Source organism: Myripristis murdjan, chromosome 1 (genome assembly GCF_902150065.1).
Source record: "Myripristis murdjan chromosome 1, fMyrMur1.1, whole genome shotgun sequence".
In the NCBI taxonomy this organism is placed as follows: Eukaryota; Metazoa; Chordata; class Actinopteri; order Holocentriformes; family Holocentridae; genus Myripristis; species Myripristis murdjan.
The window spans coordinates 34,590,659-34,606,714 of record NC_043980.1 but is presented as its reverse complement, the minus strand read 5'-3'; the positions used below and the strand labels follow the sequence as shown (position 1 = coordinate 34,606,714).

The following is a 16,056-nucleotide window of genomic DNA, read 5'->3' as shown; positions in this document are numbered from 1 at the left end:
CAAGTGCTCCACCAAAGTGGAGTACACCAAAGTTAAATTTGTCTATTTTAAGAAACAAAGATTCTCTACAAATGAACAATATTTGACACTCGGGGGGAACAGCAATGCTGTTTTACGATGCCTTTGAAATACCACCTCCTATTCATTAACTGCATAAAAAATACAAATCCTATTATGCATATCACAAACATGACCTAATTACTAGAAGACAAAAAGCAAGCTTCTATAAATACTACAATCTAAACATTTATTCCATATTACACCATGGGACTAAACATAAAAAATATTATATCTAAAGCATAGCTGCTGTTCTTTGCATACACTTTTGATAGGAGGATACAGTAAGAGCAGCGTGATTTAGAGAGTCCACACACCTGAACCAGAAGGTGCTTGGGCTTAGGTCCTCTCTTGCGATACCCCATCAGCTGCTCTTGTCGTTCCCTGTGGGAGAGGAAAACAACAACCAATCACTGAAACCGCCCCATGGAGATGAGCTGTTGTTGCATGGCAACACTGTGTAATGGCTTTACTCTCAAGGCTCAATTAGAAAATATCCAGCCTATATCACAGGTTGAACTTCATGATGTAGAAAGAAATTCATTTAACACAGATTACAAAATTCATAATCCTATTAAGTTTTATATCATTTATTTCAATCAATTTGTCTTCTTACACTAGCCTAAGATTTCTTTACTCCATATCACATTTAAAATATTCCTAATTATGCTCAACATTCACCACTACAAAGCTCAACACTGACAGAGAATTGGGTTTCTTCTTCCTTCGAAAACAATATGCCATCTGATGTCTCTGTCCATGGTGGAGGGTACGGGCCTGCCTTTCTCTGACTTTCCTGGGTTTCCAGTGAAGTCTCTCCCAGGCAGTAACTCAATACCGCAGACAGAAGTGATGTCAGTCCCCTCCCCCACCCTCCTCCCTCACATCTAATTACAATGACGACTCAGTGTATTTTCATAGCCTGGCATTCAGACGATTTGGCTCCCTAGAGAGCCACACAATTAGTTTCAATAAAATATCTCCCCTTTAGAGAGAGAGGTAATTGCAAAAACAGATGCAGGGCACTGTTGATGTTTCGCTTTAACGTGTGACCTGCCCCTGAAAGGTTGCGTGGAACAAATAAGCAGGAGGGCAAGAGAAAAGCCAGTGACAGTTTTACACAAGCTGCATTTCAGAGCTCAATTACACTGTCCTTCACATGACGCTGCCTGCTCCATACCACAATGGTGGATTTTGTAATTAGCCTACTAGCTCATTTCACCATGGTAGCCTAGTTTGACAACACTGGACACCAGGCCATCTACAATTGCAAAGGATGGGGAAGTTATGTTGGCCAGCTATCATAAAACATTTTAAAGCAGTGAACACATTTATGTAGTGATCCCTAAGCTGTGTACTGTTTAGTTCCCTGTTCACTTCTCTTACCCTTTCCCAAGTAAGAATAAACTAGGGATGGGGAGCACAATTTAATAATGTACTCATGTGGTATAGCCTGGAGAGGTATCTACCTGTTAAAATGAAAAGGAAAAAATATCTTTTCACTATTTTGGACAATGATGCCAATATCCACTGGAGAAAGCCGACCTGAAACTGGCTGCAATGTTTTATATGCTGACACAGGTGAACTGGTTGATTAGAAGGTGAACAGTCTCAACTACATGCATACAGAGCACAAAGTCAGGGAAATGATGGAAATCAGGATCAGCCAACTACAATCAGTCAACACTTTAATAGTTCAGTAGGATAATTTGTTATGTAATCACTGTAGACTATTAGGTACATGTTCAAAATATGACTTACCCTGTGCATTTACAATTACAACTAACTAGTTGAATCCTAATGGACCCTAGTTCACTGAACAAACATGCCACTAGAGGTGCAGTGAATAATGACAAAATAAGTTCATAGGCATCTTTTAAACATGAAATATTTAAATTTTTGCATATTCTATAAGTATTCTTAACCATAACTCTGTCCAGTAATGTTTGAGAGACAAAGGGAGAGGAAGATATCCACCTCACTTCCCCCATCCTTGCCCCCTTTTCATGGGCATAGTGGACGCAGGGTACAGGGGGGACATGTCCCCCGCACTTCCTGTATCTGTGCCCTCCGTCCCCTGCACTTTTACAGCCATTATGATAAATCGCTGAATAGACCTCTGAACAATTTGTCCCCCTCACTTCTAAAATGATGGCTACGTCCCTTTTACTACAACATCAGAGCACCCAACCCTACAACTCACCTGTCCTGGAAAGCATCAAGGAGCCTTGGGTCCAGGATGTTTTCCTCCGGCTCCCATGTGTTGTACCTGTTCAAAGAGGAGAGGGCAAACCAGACCCACTTAACAACAGCGTTCTCCTTGACCCAACAGCACGTCCAAAGTGGCTGCCATGTGCAGCTGAGGAGCTGTGTAGCTAGGCAACTTCAGCACCCCCACCCTAATGGCCTTCAAGTGGCCATCCAAATATGTTCTTATGGCTCTGTATATTTTAGGAGTGCACTTGAAAAACAATATACACAGACATTTATAACCCATGGTAATACATATGTCATAATTCATGAGTAACTTCTTCACATGGCTGCAGGATGGAGTGAAGGCTAAACGTGTGTTGTTTAGCACGGACCGTCTTCCTTCAAAGTTAGAAAATATGGCCCTTATATAAAAATAGGCTGAACATATAGATGTTTCTTATGTAAACTGGTACACTTCGCACTGCACGCTTTCTAAAGCCACATCGATCACTGAAACATGTCAAGCGCGCAAAATAGGCTCGCGCAAGTATGTGCGCGCGCCCGTGCGCACACACTTCTGTCATAAGCCCCCCCACCCCACCCCCCACGAAGGTGACTTACTTTGGAGACCATCCTCGCCACTTGACGAGGTATTCCACCCGGCCCTGTGGATGAAGACAAACAGGACAACTAACGTTACTTTGCACCGTAAATGCAATGTGGCGTGCATCAGTCATCTGAAGAGAGCATTACATTGACAGTGAAAACCGTGCTGTCCGTCGGGGAGGGCAGAAAAGCAAAAACAAATTCCCCTGTTTTGCATGTGCAGTCACTAAATGTCCTTCAGTGCTCTTGTCACCAACCTTTCTGCTGCGCTTCTTCTCGATGCTCTCCACCGCAAAGACGTGCTCTCCCGCGGCGGGTAGCTCCATTTTCCGACAGAAGGGAAGGGGTCTTTTTCTTTTTCTTTCACAAGACACACACACAGTCACCTTATCTCCGCGTTCTATTTAAATTTCTGATCCTCTGGGGCAAAATTTAATAGTTCCCCTTTTTCTGTCCGCTTCTTCCCTCGCTTTCCCTCCCAGAGACAGTCCGTCTGCAGGCGACTTGAAGCTGCAGCAGAAAACACTTCATGCAAATAGCCGTTGGTGTGACGTCAGACGAGGAGGAGGGCTGGGGGCGGGGTTTCTGCTCCTGTTGCGTTAAAGTGCTGTCGGAAATAATGCAATCACGACTTCAGCTGCACACGAACGTCTTTTTTTTTTTTTTTTTTTTTTTTTTTTTTTTTTTAAATCTTATTATCCCCGACTTAGCCAGAGAGTGTACAGAGCATGGACGCCGCAGCAAAATCGGATAAAAAAAAAAAAGTATTCTACTACTGGACTGTATTTGACTTTCCACATTTAAATGGTTAATAAAGTCTAATATTGCTATTTTCATGCTGAACGCTTGTCATGCATATACAAACGTAGCATGGCTAATCAAGTTTCAGAATCAGATTCAGAAATATCTTCTTAATCCCCAAGGGAAAACTGATAAGTTTGGCTATAAACTCATCCATTCACAGGGCATCGGCATACCGTCACACAGTTCCTCCTTTTCATTTTGCTGCTGCAGCAAAAAGCAGGCCTAGCTAGATCCCACTACTAAATAACAGACAGAACAGACAAAAACATATTGTTACATACGATGTTGCCTTTGAGACAGAGCTGTTCTTGTGCATGTTTTTGTAGGACCAAGCACTGCAGAGTTCAACAATTTATCCCTGTGCTTCTCTGATGCCAATAAATGAAGTCATCGCTGCGGTGTTTCATTTGGGATGACAACTAGCAGACATTTCCATTGCTCACGACTGAACTCCGCTGGGACATCATTTACAAGGCCTGTTTTGTTTCTGATTTCCAATCAAACGCATTCGAATGTGCGGGAAATCCCACTGTAACTTGCGTTCTCGGAAGAACGAGCTGAGATCAACACCTGAAGGCAACATCCGCCTCTCTGTCAGGTCCACGGATGCGTGGCGAGATCCAACTGCAAGAGGGAGCTATGAAAGAAGAAAGCTTCATGCTAAAGCACTATGGCCTGTTTGTGCTGCCCCAAGGCCATCCGGCACCAGCACTGCACTCTCAGGAGCGGGCCATCCATTTGGGACACTAATTTCTGTCAGCACGCAATTTATTAGCATCCCACCTACAGACTTGTCCAAAATGTGTTTGTGAGCTGCTGCTGATCCATTACGGCCTGCTTGTAATTACCACCAAATGTCAAATGAGAAATAGCACCTGACTGAAAAGCCACAACAGGCCTATTCGACCAAAGGCAAGGCCCAACGCATTTTTCATGTGGTCACAGCTACAAGTAATTATTACTAGCTGTGATAATATAAAAAATAAGTTGTAGGCCTATTATTAATATAGTAAAATATCAAAACAAATGTCCATCGGGCGATAAGCAGCACGAATTATTGCCTTTGTAACATTAAATTACCAGCAGAGATCATTCACAACATGAGTGTATCACCTTGAATAGATTTCCATATCCTCTCTGACTCAAGGTCATACAAAGAGATGACATTTCAGATGGCGTCGTGGTGCGGGATTTTCTGGTGGATTTTCACAGCGGTAAATGGCCCGTGGTTGTGTGACAGCCAATGTAGGTCAGCATTCTCTGCTGGGGCTTCCAACCCGGTGGCTTTTCCTCCACTGTGGTTATTTTCTGACTGCGGAACCTCGGCAGGACAGGCAGCAGCCGTTCCGTTATCACTTGGCACTGAGCGCATAACCCCTGGCTAATATGTACCGGCCCGCGGCCGGATATTATGGGAGATGCGGGTCCGTCCATGCACCTTCACACACACACACACACACACACACACACACACACACACACACACACACACACACACACACACACACACACACACACACACACACACCTGGAATTTTAGCTGAGTGGTAAAGCCCACAGTGGAACATAGGACATGACCACTGAGAATGACAATATAACCACACACGCACGCAGAGAGAGAGAGAGAGATGGAGCGCGCGAGAGCAGTTAAAACAAGACTATAAATCCTATGGTTGACTCACATCTATAGCCGATTATAGACCTGCTATGTCTGTATTGGGCAAACAGTTTCGGTACAGAGCTTAGAAAAATAAATAACGCCCCAAAATGTGTAGAGAGCCGTCGTGTATTGTCTGAGCTGGTCGGACCAAATAAAATTCAGCAGGGTAAGGGTTAAAGTGCACGGTCCCCGCAGGCTGCGGCGCTCAGCCTATTGCAGGCGGGCACGACTGCCTTTCCTTATAAGGCAATGAGTACAAATCGGCAGTGAAATATCAAATGCAACGAGCGACGCTAGCCCATTCTCACTCGTGTATTTGTGTTCAAAATCCTTTCCATATGCACCCTGACTGTCCAAACAGCCATTATTTTTCGTGACAGGCTGTAAGGGGAGACCCCTGGCCGTCGGGGATCGTGCGCAGCTGCCGCTTCGCTGTGCGCAGAAGGGCGCAGTGTCGTTGTGAATCTATTAATTCAACTGCGTCATTCCTAAATTAACCACTGCCCAAAGTGAACATGACTTGAATTACAAGCGAAAGGGTGATTCCAAGTAATGCTCTTCGGAAACAGCTTCGGCTGGGCGCTGGCTCTGTCATTTTTTGGTTAATCGGTGACACTCTTCCCAATGACACCTGCCCCATTACTGGACAGACACCTCACCAAAAACAGGCGCCCGGCTTCATAAACAGTCAAAAGCACGCACTGCCACCTCTGTGACGCTGTGAAACAATGGCTAATGTTGCCACATGCAAATGGATAACGTTCACCTTGACAGTTTTTGCCTTAGATGTGTGGCTCGCAGCGGCACGTGCTCCAGGGATGGACGGAATGTGATGCTGCACGTGCGCGCGTTATTAATGTAACCGTGCTTAAACTTCATGTGGCCGAGTCCAACACTACAGCTCATTCACACTCAACACTGCCATGTGCATTAAAATTCAGCCGCATGACAGCTTGAATAATTAGCAAAAACAGATACTCAGTTGCACGGCAGATTATAATTGCATCAGTGTCTCTTCCAAATATTTCCAGAGCTGCACAGCCGACCTGAGAGGAGATTTCGATGTGAAATGAAGCATGGGCTAAAGAGGAGTCATTAACAAATACACCCCTCCTGAGAGGGAACAGCAAACAGGTCCTCTGCATTTTTATACAGATAATAACCACCAGTGGATGTTTTCTGCTGTCTGATCATCGGATGAGCGCTTCCTTCAAAACCTAAAAGTTAAGGTGTGTGTTGTGCCATGTCTCCAGACAGGGTTAAAAAGAATCGAAGTGCTTGTAATATTTCTCAGTTTATTACGTATGAAATTACCCTTTCCGTGTAATCGCGCGACATGCGGGCACATTCATAGTGAATAAATGACATGAAATGACTTGTCCAACTTCCACCATGTGTCAAGCTCCGTTTCAGGAATCCTCGTGAAATTACACGGAAAGGAACACAACCGCATTCATGTGTCAGTGTGATCTATTTTCACCAAGCTTATTTACTGCATCTACGAAATTAAAGACACATGGAAGAGCTGTAAGACTTTGCCTTCTGGTATATCCAGAGATGCATTAAACCTTTGAATTTAAATAAATAAATAAATAAAATGTCGGGAAGGAAGGCATGATTTTGAAATAAATAATTTGATCTGCCAGCCATTGTGATTCAGAAATTGTTTACAGAGCAATCCTCTTGATCAGTTATTTTCATATAAAATCTATAAACTTTGTTCCTTCATTAAAGTGAAGTGCAGTCTCAACTATGTTAATCATTATTTATGACTTACACTAATCATCATAGCAGGACTCTTTTGAATGCATCATAAATCTTTCTGTTGTGACCAATTTAAAGCATATGATTGGTCTCGGTTTGGGATGGCTGCTGAGAGAGTCTTTATGTCCCTTGGGGAGAAGCCAGGGGGAGGAAAAAGTGATTATTCTATTCTCAACAGTGATAAAGTGATGGGAAGAGGACAGGCACTGCTGTCATTTATGACCCTTGGAAGACTGGCAAGAGGGACAGAGGTAGGAACAGGAATGAAGCAAACAAAAAAAAGTTTCATTGTTCCTTCAAAAACGTCACAATACACTCACACAAGGTACATGTTTTGATGTTTAAACATGCTGCATCAAAGCGCTTTGACAGATTTTAGCAGCATGTGAGCCTGTAAGTCTCTGAACGAGGCAGGTGACCATGAGAGCTGCCATGTTTCTGGCCAGAAACACTTGTTTCTGGTGATGGCACTGCTCTTTATGTAAGCAAAGACATCTGATTAAGATGACATTTCCACGTAGGAGGAAATGATGCTCTGCCTGCGTCAGAGGGATTTACTACAGATCAGATGACAACCAGGGAAAAACTTGGATGGGGAGAGATGAGATTTTGTCAAATGGACCTGTGGAATGTGAATAATAACATTAAATATTGGCTCGTGGTGAACACAGCAATGCAGATGTGTAGCTCCAAGTCATCTAGTCGGTTTTCCTTAAAAAGAAAATGAACATCTTTAAGAAACTGGACAACAATCTCAGCCCAGTTGGAGCATCTGCTTTGGCTCTCTCTTTTTTTGTGTAGAGCCCTGTTCCAGACAAAACATTCATTACATTCTACACTTTGGAGCAATGCATCAACACCTGTAAATACTGCTAATATGCACCATTTGTACAATGTAACGCTTAATGAATTAACAGTCTTAAATAAAAGACATTTTGTTTTGAAAGATATCAACAACACCTGAACATGTATTTTACAACAGGGTACAAAGTGCAGTAGATAGAACAATGTTCTCTTTGTTTATTATGGGTTCTGACATATATGTGGATTATATATGTTGGACTAAACAGAGCTTCATTGAATACCTGATGTATAATAAAGGATGATGCACTCTGTAATTTTAGATTAATACTATTGTCATGTGAAAACCTCATAACTCCAATATTTGTGATTTTCCTGCTTTTAACATCAGGTGAAAGACTACACTCTCCTCTCTGGATTGAGGAAAGATGTAATAACAAGACTGTTTCAGTTCTTTTACAGTTGATATTTCAGAGGATTCACAGGACAGTGCTGGGTGCTACTGTAATTTTTGGCTCGAGCGTGCTCTCATTACTATGCAAGGCTTTGCTGTAGCTGTCCATCGCTGGTCACTGCTGAACAGCCAAACTGTCATCGCACCGTTTCACCTTTGAGTCCATTTTCAGCTGGGAGTCACGGCACCTGTTTCAGCCATCACAGAGATCAGCCGAGTGACTCACCACTGCAGTCAGGTCTTAATGTCGTTTCACCACACGGCTCAGCCTGTGCGCGTGACGCATTTTATTGTTTTTTTGAACAATGGGTGGCGGCAGGAAGAAATTGAAAATGAAAGAGCCTAACACAAGCACAGACTTGAATTTATTTTGTAAGCTGATGCACATTCCTGTAGGAGACTAATACACCCGGTAGTTTTGGTCTGCATTACTTTTTAACAATATTTATGTCATTTTCAATATAAGAAAAGCTATCTCCTTTTATTCCAAAATGACATTTGAAGAGACACCTACTGTGGCAAACTGACACTGAAAGTAAAACAAATTGTGCTACTTTTTAAAGCATTTCTTTCTGCTTTAAGAGGCTTTCTCCTCAATATTTTACAGACACTGGATAAATTATGGCGTAGAACTCTTCATATGTCATGTCAATGTGTGCTGTTGTAAAGTAAAATAAATCTATACTGTCTCAAACTAGACACGCAGCTGTGCTGAAAATGACATCCTTTTTAAGCCTGTGGTTGATTGAAGCACAGGTTGTGTGTGTGTGTGTGTTACATGAGCACACAACTGTAATCTTTTACTTCCTCAAGGAGTCTTTGTAGCAGCCATAAAAGGAGAATGTAATCTTTTGAACTGCCTCCCAGGAATCTGATTTCCTACTGTGTACGGGCGTGTGACAAATGTTTCTCACCTGCAAGGGTGACAGAGTCAATTTTGCGGCATTCATGAAGTCGTACATATTATCTCTAGCTTTGTGTATTATTCACAAGGTTTGGAAAAGCCTGAATCGGAGTCTGCGGAGAATTCATCACTATATGCAATTAGGCGTTGAAGATGCAGCGCTGATATTTAAGTTATTTTTATTCTAGATTATGAAGATGTATATGTTAATAGGTGCACATGACTCACAGGGAATATGAGTCTCAGGGGAGGATCCACTCAAGCTCTCAAGTGAGTCCTCGTTGGTACGTCACCGCCGCCTCTGGTCACGACACAAGTTGTTTGCGTCTCTAGTGCATTTGAAAGAGCGAGCGAGAGAGAGAAAGACACGGAGAGAGAGAGAGAGAGAGAGAGAGATGTGCTCTGGCGTCACCGTGACTCAACCTCCTATCCAGACGGAGGCTGTAATTGATGAAGACGTGTGTGTGTTTGTGTGTGTGTGGCAGAGAGCTGTACGTCAGAGGCAGGTAGTAGCATTCATGACTGGCTGAGCAATGACCACTGTGACTCACAGCGGAAAATTCTCCATTATACTGATACTGACGTGAGTTAAGCCTCCCTGATATGCACACACACCCTCACAGACACAGGCTCACACACACACACACACACACACACACACACACAGGATTAAATTGCTTATTACGTCCACAAATTTTCTCATGATGTGCGATCAATCTGCAGTCAAAAGCTTCTCTCCTCCCTCCTTCGCTCACTTGAAATCAGATGTGCAGGACAAGCTAGAGTTTATGAATGTGAATATTGACTCCGGCGTTTGGTTTATGACACATGGCACTTACACGGTCGCTCTAATGAGGCCTGCTGTTTCCATTACCCGCTCAATTCCTGGCAGAGCAAATGAAAACAAGAGGCTCAGTGGACGACAACAGATTGAGGCTCATATAGGACCATAAATCGGTTCTTATCGGCCCATTTTTCTTCTTGAAAACGACTCCTGGGAGATGCTGTGCTGTGGGGCGGGAGCTGACTGCCTGCCTTGGTAACAGCCCCTCCGATGCCAACGATACCGATGGTAACTGGCCTAATCGCGTCTCTGGCAGGGAGTGGCGTAGACGACATGTGTGCTGTTGGTGGGGAGGCTGGAGGAGGCCCAGAGGCAGAGAGGGAGAAGTGCACGGTGGACCGAGCCGAGCAGCTGAGTGGGACAGTCTGGAGACGCCCGGCTTTGGAAGGGACAGACGGTTTCATTTGATGGTTAGGTGAGCAGGTCAAGAGGCGAGACAGGCATACACACCTACGGTGCCGGCAGACAGACTCAGACGCGCAGACATGCACGTACACAGATGCACACGGGGAGAACAGGCAGGGAAACAGGATAATTCAGCTGGCTAGCCAAAAATCCTGGGAGAATAAAGGCATGTGAGGAAGCAAAGCTGAGCGCTTCCATGTCTGATCAGACAAGTTATACAGAAAAGTGCTCAACAAACCAGAGAAACCAAAAGTCACTCGGTTGATTCAAAGCTAAACAGCCTCAAAATGTGGCAATTTCACACTGTAAGAGAACACCAAGTGGAAGTCAGTTTGTAGCTCTTTGCTTTTTACATTAAGATGCTGTTTTCCACCTGTCTTGGCAGTATTTCTACAGCAACTCTTTGTCCACTCACTGGTGAACAAGTTATGCATCATCTTTGGCTTACAAATACTAACTCAGGAATTTCAGCTATTTTTTCCCCCAAATGAACCAATTCTGGAATGATTTTTTTTTTTTTAAATCAGACTAACTAATCATTTCCATGCACAGTGTATTCCATAAATTAATTTGTGATGAAGTGTTGGAATTCAGTTTTGGTGAGCCCCCCTGCTTCCCTCAACCTGCCTAATCAACTTCTGTTTTCAGCTGGTGATTTCCCATAATGCCTTTCAACTACCCCCAAGGAGCCGTTGCTGAATTCAGCTGTGGCTTATAAACGCAAGTTGAAAGAACAAGAGCGAGAGCGATGCGGAGAAGAAAGCTTTTCCATTTGAGGAACAAGTGCAAATTGCACATAATGCTCAAAAAGCAACATGTCTTGAGGCTGCAATGCATTATGGTCCGTTGAGGGTTCTGTTGGTGGAGAAACTCTTATCTCTTTCTCTCTCTCTTCCGTGATGGATGATTATTGTACTCTGCTAAAAATGGCAAGATGCTCTTGCTCTTTGGCTCCACTGATGTTTTATAAAGTTGAAACATTTTCTACAATAAAACTAGATCGCTTGAGACCTCAAGTGATCTACATTTGGTGGCAGTAATACGCAAATACCCGCTCACACATGCAAGCGTACATCTACCACCAAATAACAAAATGGGATAAAGGAAAGGCACGTACCAATAACTATATTTCAAACAGCGCTGAAGTGTGTTAAACTGGGGAAAAAAACACACTGACATCAGCACCCCATCCCCGAGACACTTGAACCAGACGCCAACCGCAGTGTGTTTGTGTGTGTGTGTATGCCGCAATGTAGATTTGATTGAATGCTTGCCTGAGAGGAACCTTGAAGCCGGCCACATGAGAGGAGGCTGATAGAGGAGCGGCCTCCCTCGCAGCTCCTCTGGCAGCCGTCTCCCCTGTCAGAGCTGGTGGTGAGACAGCTGGGAGGCAGCGCTACTGTGCAGGCTGATGAGACTCCACCCTGCAGATAAGAGCCTGTGTGGAGGAGGAGGATGACTACTACTGGTATTCCTCCCCCAGCCCTCAGGACACAGCCACGTCCTACTGAGTCCATCCAAGGTGACAGAGGAGAGGGGTGGTGTGCAGGCCTTGGGCAGGAGAGGTAGAGAGAGAGAGGGAGAGAGAGAGATGGAAGACAAAAGGGTGGGAGAATGGGAAGGTGAGACAGGGAGAACATGAGAGAGAGAGTGAGAGAGGGAGTGAGAGTATGTTTTCACACTCATTGGGCTGTGTTTATTGTGTGAGTGTGTGTGTGTGTGTGTGTACGAATGTGTGGTGTAAATGTTAAGAGCGGCCTGCAGCCATGCTGACAGTGCACTGCAGGGGGTGATTAGGGCTGTGCCATCCATCTAGCCGGCTGACTGCAGCAGCAGTGTGCGAGCAGCGCTGGAGAGAGAAAAGGGCCTGTTTGGAAGACATGACGGAGAGGGGGATTACTAGCCAACGCTGATTAGCTGGCAGCTTAACGACACGCTGTGTTTCCATCTCATCCGCCGCAGATGACCTGGGGCTGATTGTGGAAATGAAATGGTATTTTTGATCATTTGAGGAGGGAGACAGAGAGAGTGAGAGAGAGTGAGAGTGAGAGGGAGAGAGAGAGAGAGAGAGAGCTGGAGTAGGGCTGCTAGCTGGGACGTGAATATTCAATTCAGGCTATTACAAGATGTCCTACTTGGAAAAGGATAAGCAATGTGACACTCATCTGAGCTTTTAGGCTTTATTGCCCATTGCCCAAACATATGGATTGTTGTATGACAGTGTCTTATAAGCCTCTATGGGCTGGCCACATTGATGCAAGACACTTTAATACAAAGAAAACCCAAAAAACAAAAACAAACAAAAAACAATCCATCAATATTGCTTTGAAAAAATTAATTTTCAGATTATTTAATTCATTTCAATAGCTGTTTGTTTTTGTAAATTTGTGTATACATTTTTGTAGGCCTCCCCAATACTGTGGTCAATATTTAATTCATCAATTTGTGCATGTAGAGCTGTCTCTCCCTCCCTCCCTCCCTCTCTCTCTCTCTCTATATAAATTCGTAATAGACAAAAAATTGTATGTGTCAATGTTTCACATTTGCCACCGATCATTCTTCTAAATGGCAAATGAGCGCAGCCCTGCAGAGACAATCTCACAGGCCTGCTCACTTTTCTATTATTTTCTATGAATATGACTTCCACAGTATTCAAAAGAGCTGTTTTCATAATGTGAGTGTGCTTCCATACATTATATTAAGCCAATCCTATTCCTTTGGAGATGAATGTGATTGTGGTGTGGTGGTGACTGAGTGTTGTGCTTAGGAGAATGAATGGCAGCGGCGGCGCTGCGTTTTCTGGCTCATTGCTCCGAAATGGCTCTTCCAGTGTCATTGTCACCGAGCGCTGGGAGAGGGAGGATCTTTATCTTGCTTTTTTTTTTTTTTGCCCTTTCGTTCTCTCTCTTTCTTTGTTTCTCTTGATGTAGTTCTGTCTTTTTCTTTGCCTCTCACCTCACTCTCTCTCAGTGCCACTCTTTCTTTCCATGTCTCTCTCTCTCTCTCGCTCTCTCTCCATTCTCAGGGCAGGGAGCCCCCACGTCACCGCTTCCCTGCAGGAGCTGCTGGAGTGGGGGATGGGAGAGATGGAGGAGGGAAGGAGGGAAGGAGAAAAGGAGGGAAGGAAGGAGGGAGGGAGGCAGGGAAGGAGGAAAGAGGGAGGAAGGGAGGGTGAACAGACAGTCTGCCAGACTCGTGGGGAGGTGGTGGAATTCTGCAGGTTGCCACGGTGAGCCAGTCGATAGCGCATTGAGCCACTTAGCTGCCGCATGCACAAACCCTTTCTCTGCCCTTCACCTTCTCCATACCAAAGGAACATAGGAGTGTGTGCATGTGTGTGTGTGTGTATCTGTGTGAGCCCACACATGTGAACATGTCTGTAATTACACAGCACTCATAAGCAGACTGATAATTTGGTGAAGGACCCACACTCTCTCGCTCTCCCTCTCTCTCTCTCTCTCTCACACACACACACATACAGACAGACACACACACACACACACACACACTCACCAGTCCTAGTCTATTATCCACCCATCAGAGCAGCAGCAGATAGGAACCAGAGCACATCAGGGCTGCTGTAAGTTGGCTTATTGCTCAGTGGAAACTCACACACAGTACATGTGTCACGCTTCCATTTCCTGGAAGCGCTGCCTCTTTTTAATGTATTTTTTTCACTTAGTTTGTGCATGTGCATGTGCCCGTGTGTGAATATCCATGTCCTTTGTCTGTTGTGCAGTGTAACAGGCCTATGTGTGTTCATAATATGCATGCATTTCACTGTGCATGTGTGTGTGTGTGTGTGTGAGAGAGAGAGAGGGAGAGAGAGACTATCTGCTAACTTGTCATGCAAATTACGAGCTCCGGGCCTGTGTTGAGGGAACAAGGCCATTGATTGGAGTACCTTGCACTGTTGCTGTACGCCACTCAATGATGTCCTGTGGGGGAGCAAATTTGCTTATTGTGATTGAATTTCAATTTTTTTTTGTGCTAGGTGGTGTAGGGAGATGGGGATGAAAGTAGAAAATGTGGAGAGAGAGAGAGAGAGAGAATGAGACGTGGAATCTAAATGAAGCCATGAAAATAGCCGCCGTGCTGAGAGGATTTCTGAGAGCTATTTTATGGAGAAGGGTTATTGCCATGAATTACTGCGCACTTTGCTCTGAAGTCATCTTGGGAAGAATTAGAGGAACATGTGACTGTAAAAGAAGAAATTACTTGTCATTACAGAAAGATTCTATTTTTTCTGCCATGAACATTAAGTTACAGTTTAATCAAATTTTGCTCTTTCACTACCTTTTGACTATATATGGTCATATCGATAGACGGTGCTGTTTTAATGCATTTGTGCCGAGTGCATTGAGCTGATGCTGGTAGCCGGAATCCATGACTAAAAATGTATTACTGGGTTCAAAATATTAAAGCCACAGATGTAACTGTTAATGTGCAGTAGAGAAGTGCAGAAATTCATTTTTCAAAGAGGAAATGGATGACAGTTGGGCTCCGGCATCAGTTCCTACTTTCACTGCCCTCTCTTTTCGCCACTGATAATAATCAGCGTGCCACATCGATCTGTCCTCATTCCTTTCTAACCGACTCTGTTCAACTTGACCTTTTCCTTCTCTTGGCCGCTGAGACGAACCCAAAAGATGGAGAGTGCAGGAGCCTTTTGATATGTGTGAGCGTTATCCCTGGCCAGGCATCTCTCACCCTGGGTTACATAGTGGCGGTATGGAGAGGGAGAGAAAAAAAGAGAGAGAGAGAGAAGGGGGAAGGATGAGAAGGAGAGAGCGATACAAGGCAAGAAACAGAAAGCGAGAGAGGAAGCAAGGGAGAGGAAGAAAGAAAGATAGACAGGGAGTTGGAGAGACTAATGTTTTTTTAAAGACGTGTCAGAGATACAGGTTTGACTTTTAACCTCGGAAGAAATGCTTACAGCTTGAATTTTGACGTCAAAAATATACAAATGACATAAAAAAAATCAATCAATTAAATAAACCTATATTCACTTTGTGCACCACATCCACAAAATGAAATTCTCCCTCGTGTGAGCCTGCAGAGTGAGTGTATTGAGAAACGGACAGAGAGATAACTAGACACTCTTTTTAAATACACACTGGTGTAAGAGAAGGTGAGAGAAATTAGATTTGATTCAGAGTGAGATGGGATAAAAAATTTTCGAATTACACTCGAATTTCGCTCCGAGTTAACCAGAAGGAGCCAGCCAGAGACGGGAGAGAGGGGAGTAGGAAAAAAGGAAAAAGGAAAAAAAAAAAAAAAAGCCTTAGATGTCTTTAACGACAAATTACCAGGAGTGCAGCGGGGAGAAATTAGATTTGATTCAGAGGCCAAAGGAGAAAAATTGGGAATTACCCTTTAGATCTCTGGAAAAAGCACAGAGGGAGAAGGAAAGGGGAAGAAAAAAAGATGGAAAAAGGGTGAGAGGAGGAGATTGAATCAGAGAGGGGATGGTGCAAGAATGAGAAGGAATTCTGAAAGGAGAGACGGAGAAAAAAAAATCCTCCCACTTGGTCCTGACATCGGTGAATGTCCCATCCTCTCCA

The 16,056-nt window shown here is 44.0% G+C and overlaps 1 protein-coding gene across 10 annotated transcripts in view; it reads right to left on the bottom strand.

The window, feature by feature from the left end:
- Positions 1 to 16,056, bottom strand: part of LOC115364623 (E3 SUMO-protein ligase CBX4) — a 72,200-nt gene that overhangs the window by 3,447 nt on the left and 52,697 nt on the right. For 8 of the 10 annotated variants that reach the window (XM_030059134.1, XM_030059128.1, XM_030059184.1 and 5 more), the window contains 4 exons: positions 11,767 to 12,043; positions 2,872 to 2,915; positions 2,261 to 2,326; positions 375 to 441 (listed from right to left, as the gene is read on the bottom strand). In XM_030059134.1, the coding sequence (XP_029914994.1) occupies positions 375 to 441; positions 2,261 to 2,326; positions 2,872 to 2,915; positions 11,767 to 12,043 (454 nt within the window). Of the gene's footprint in view, positions 1 to 374; positions 442 to 2,260; positions 2,327 to 2,871; positions 2,916 to 3,113; positions 3,377 to 11,766; positions 12,044 to 16,056 lie in introns of those variants that run through there. The other 2 variants (XM_030059192.1, XM_030059200.1) reach the window with 2 other exon arrangements.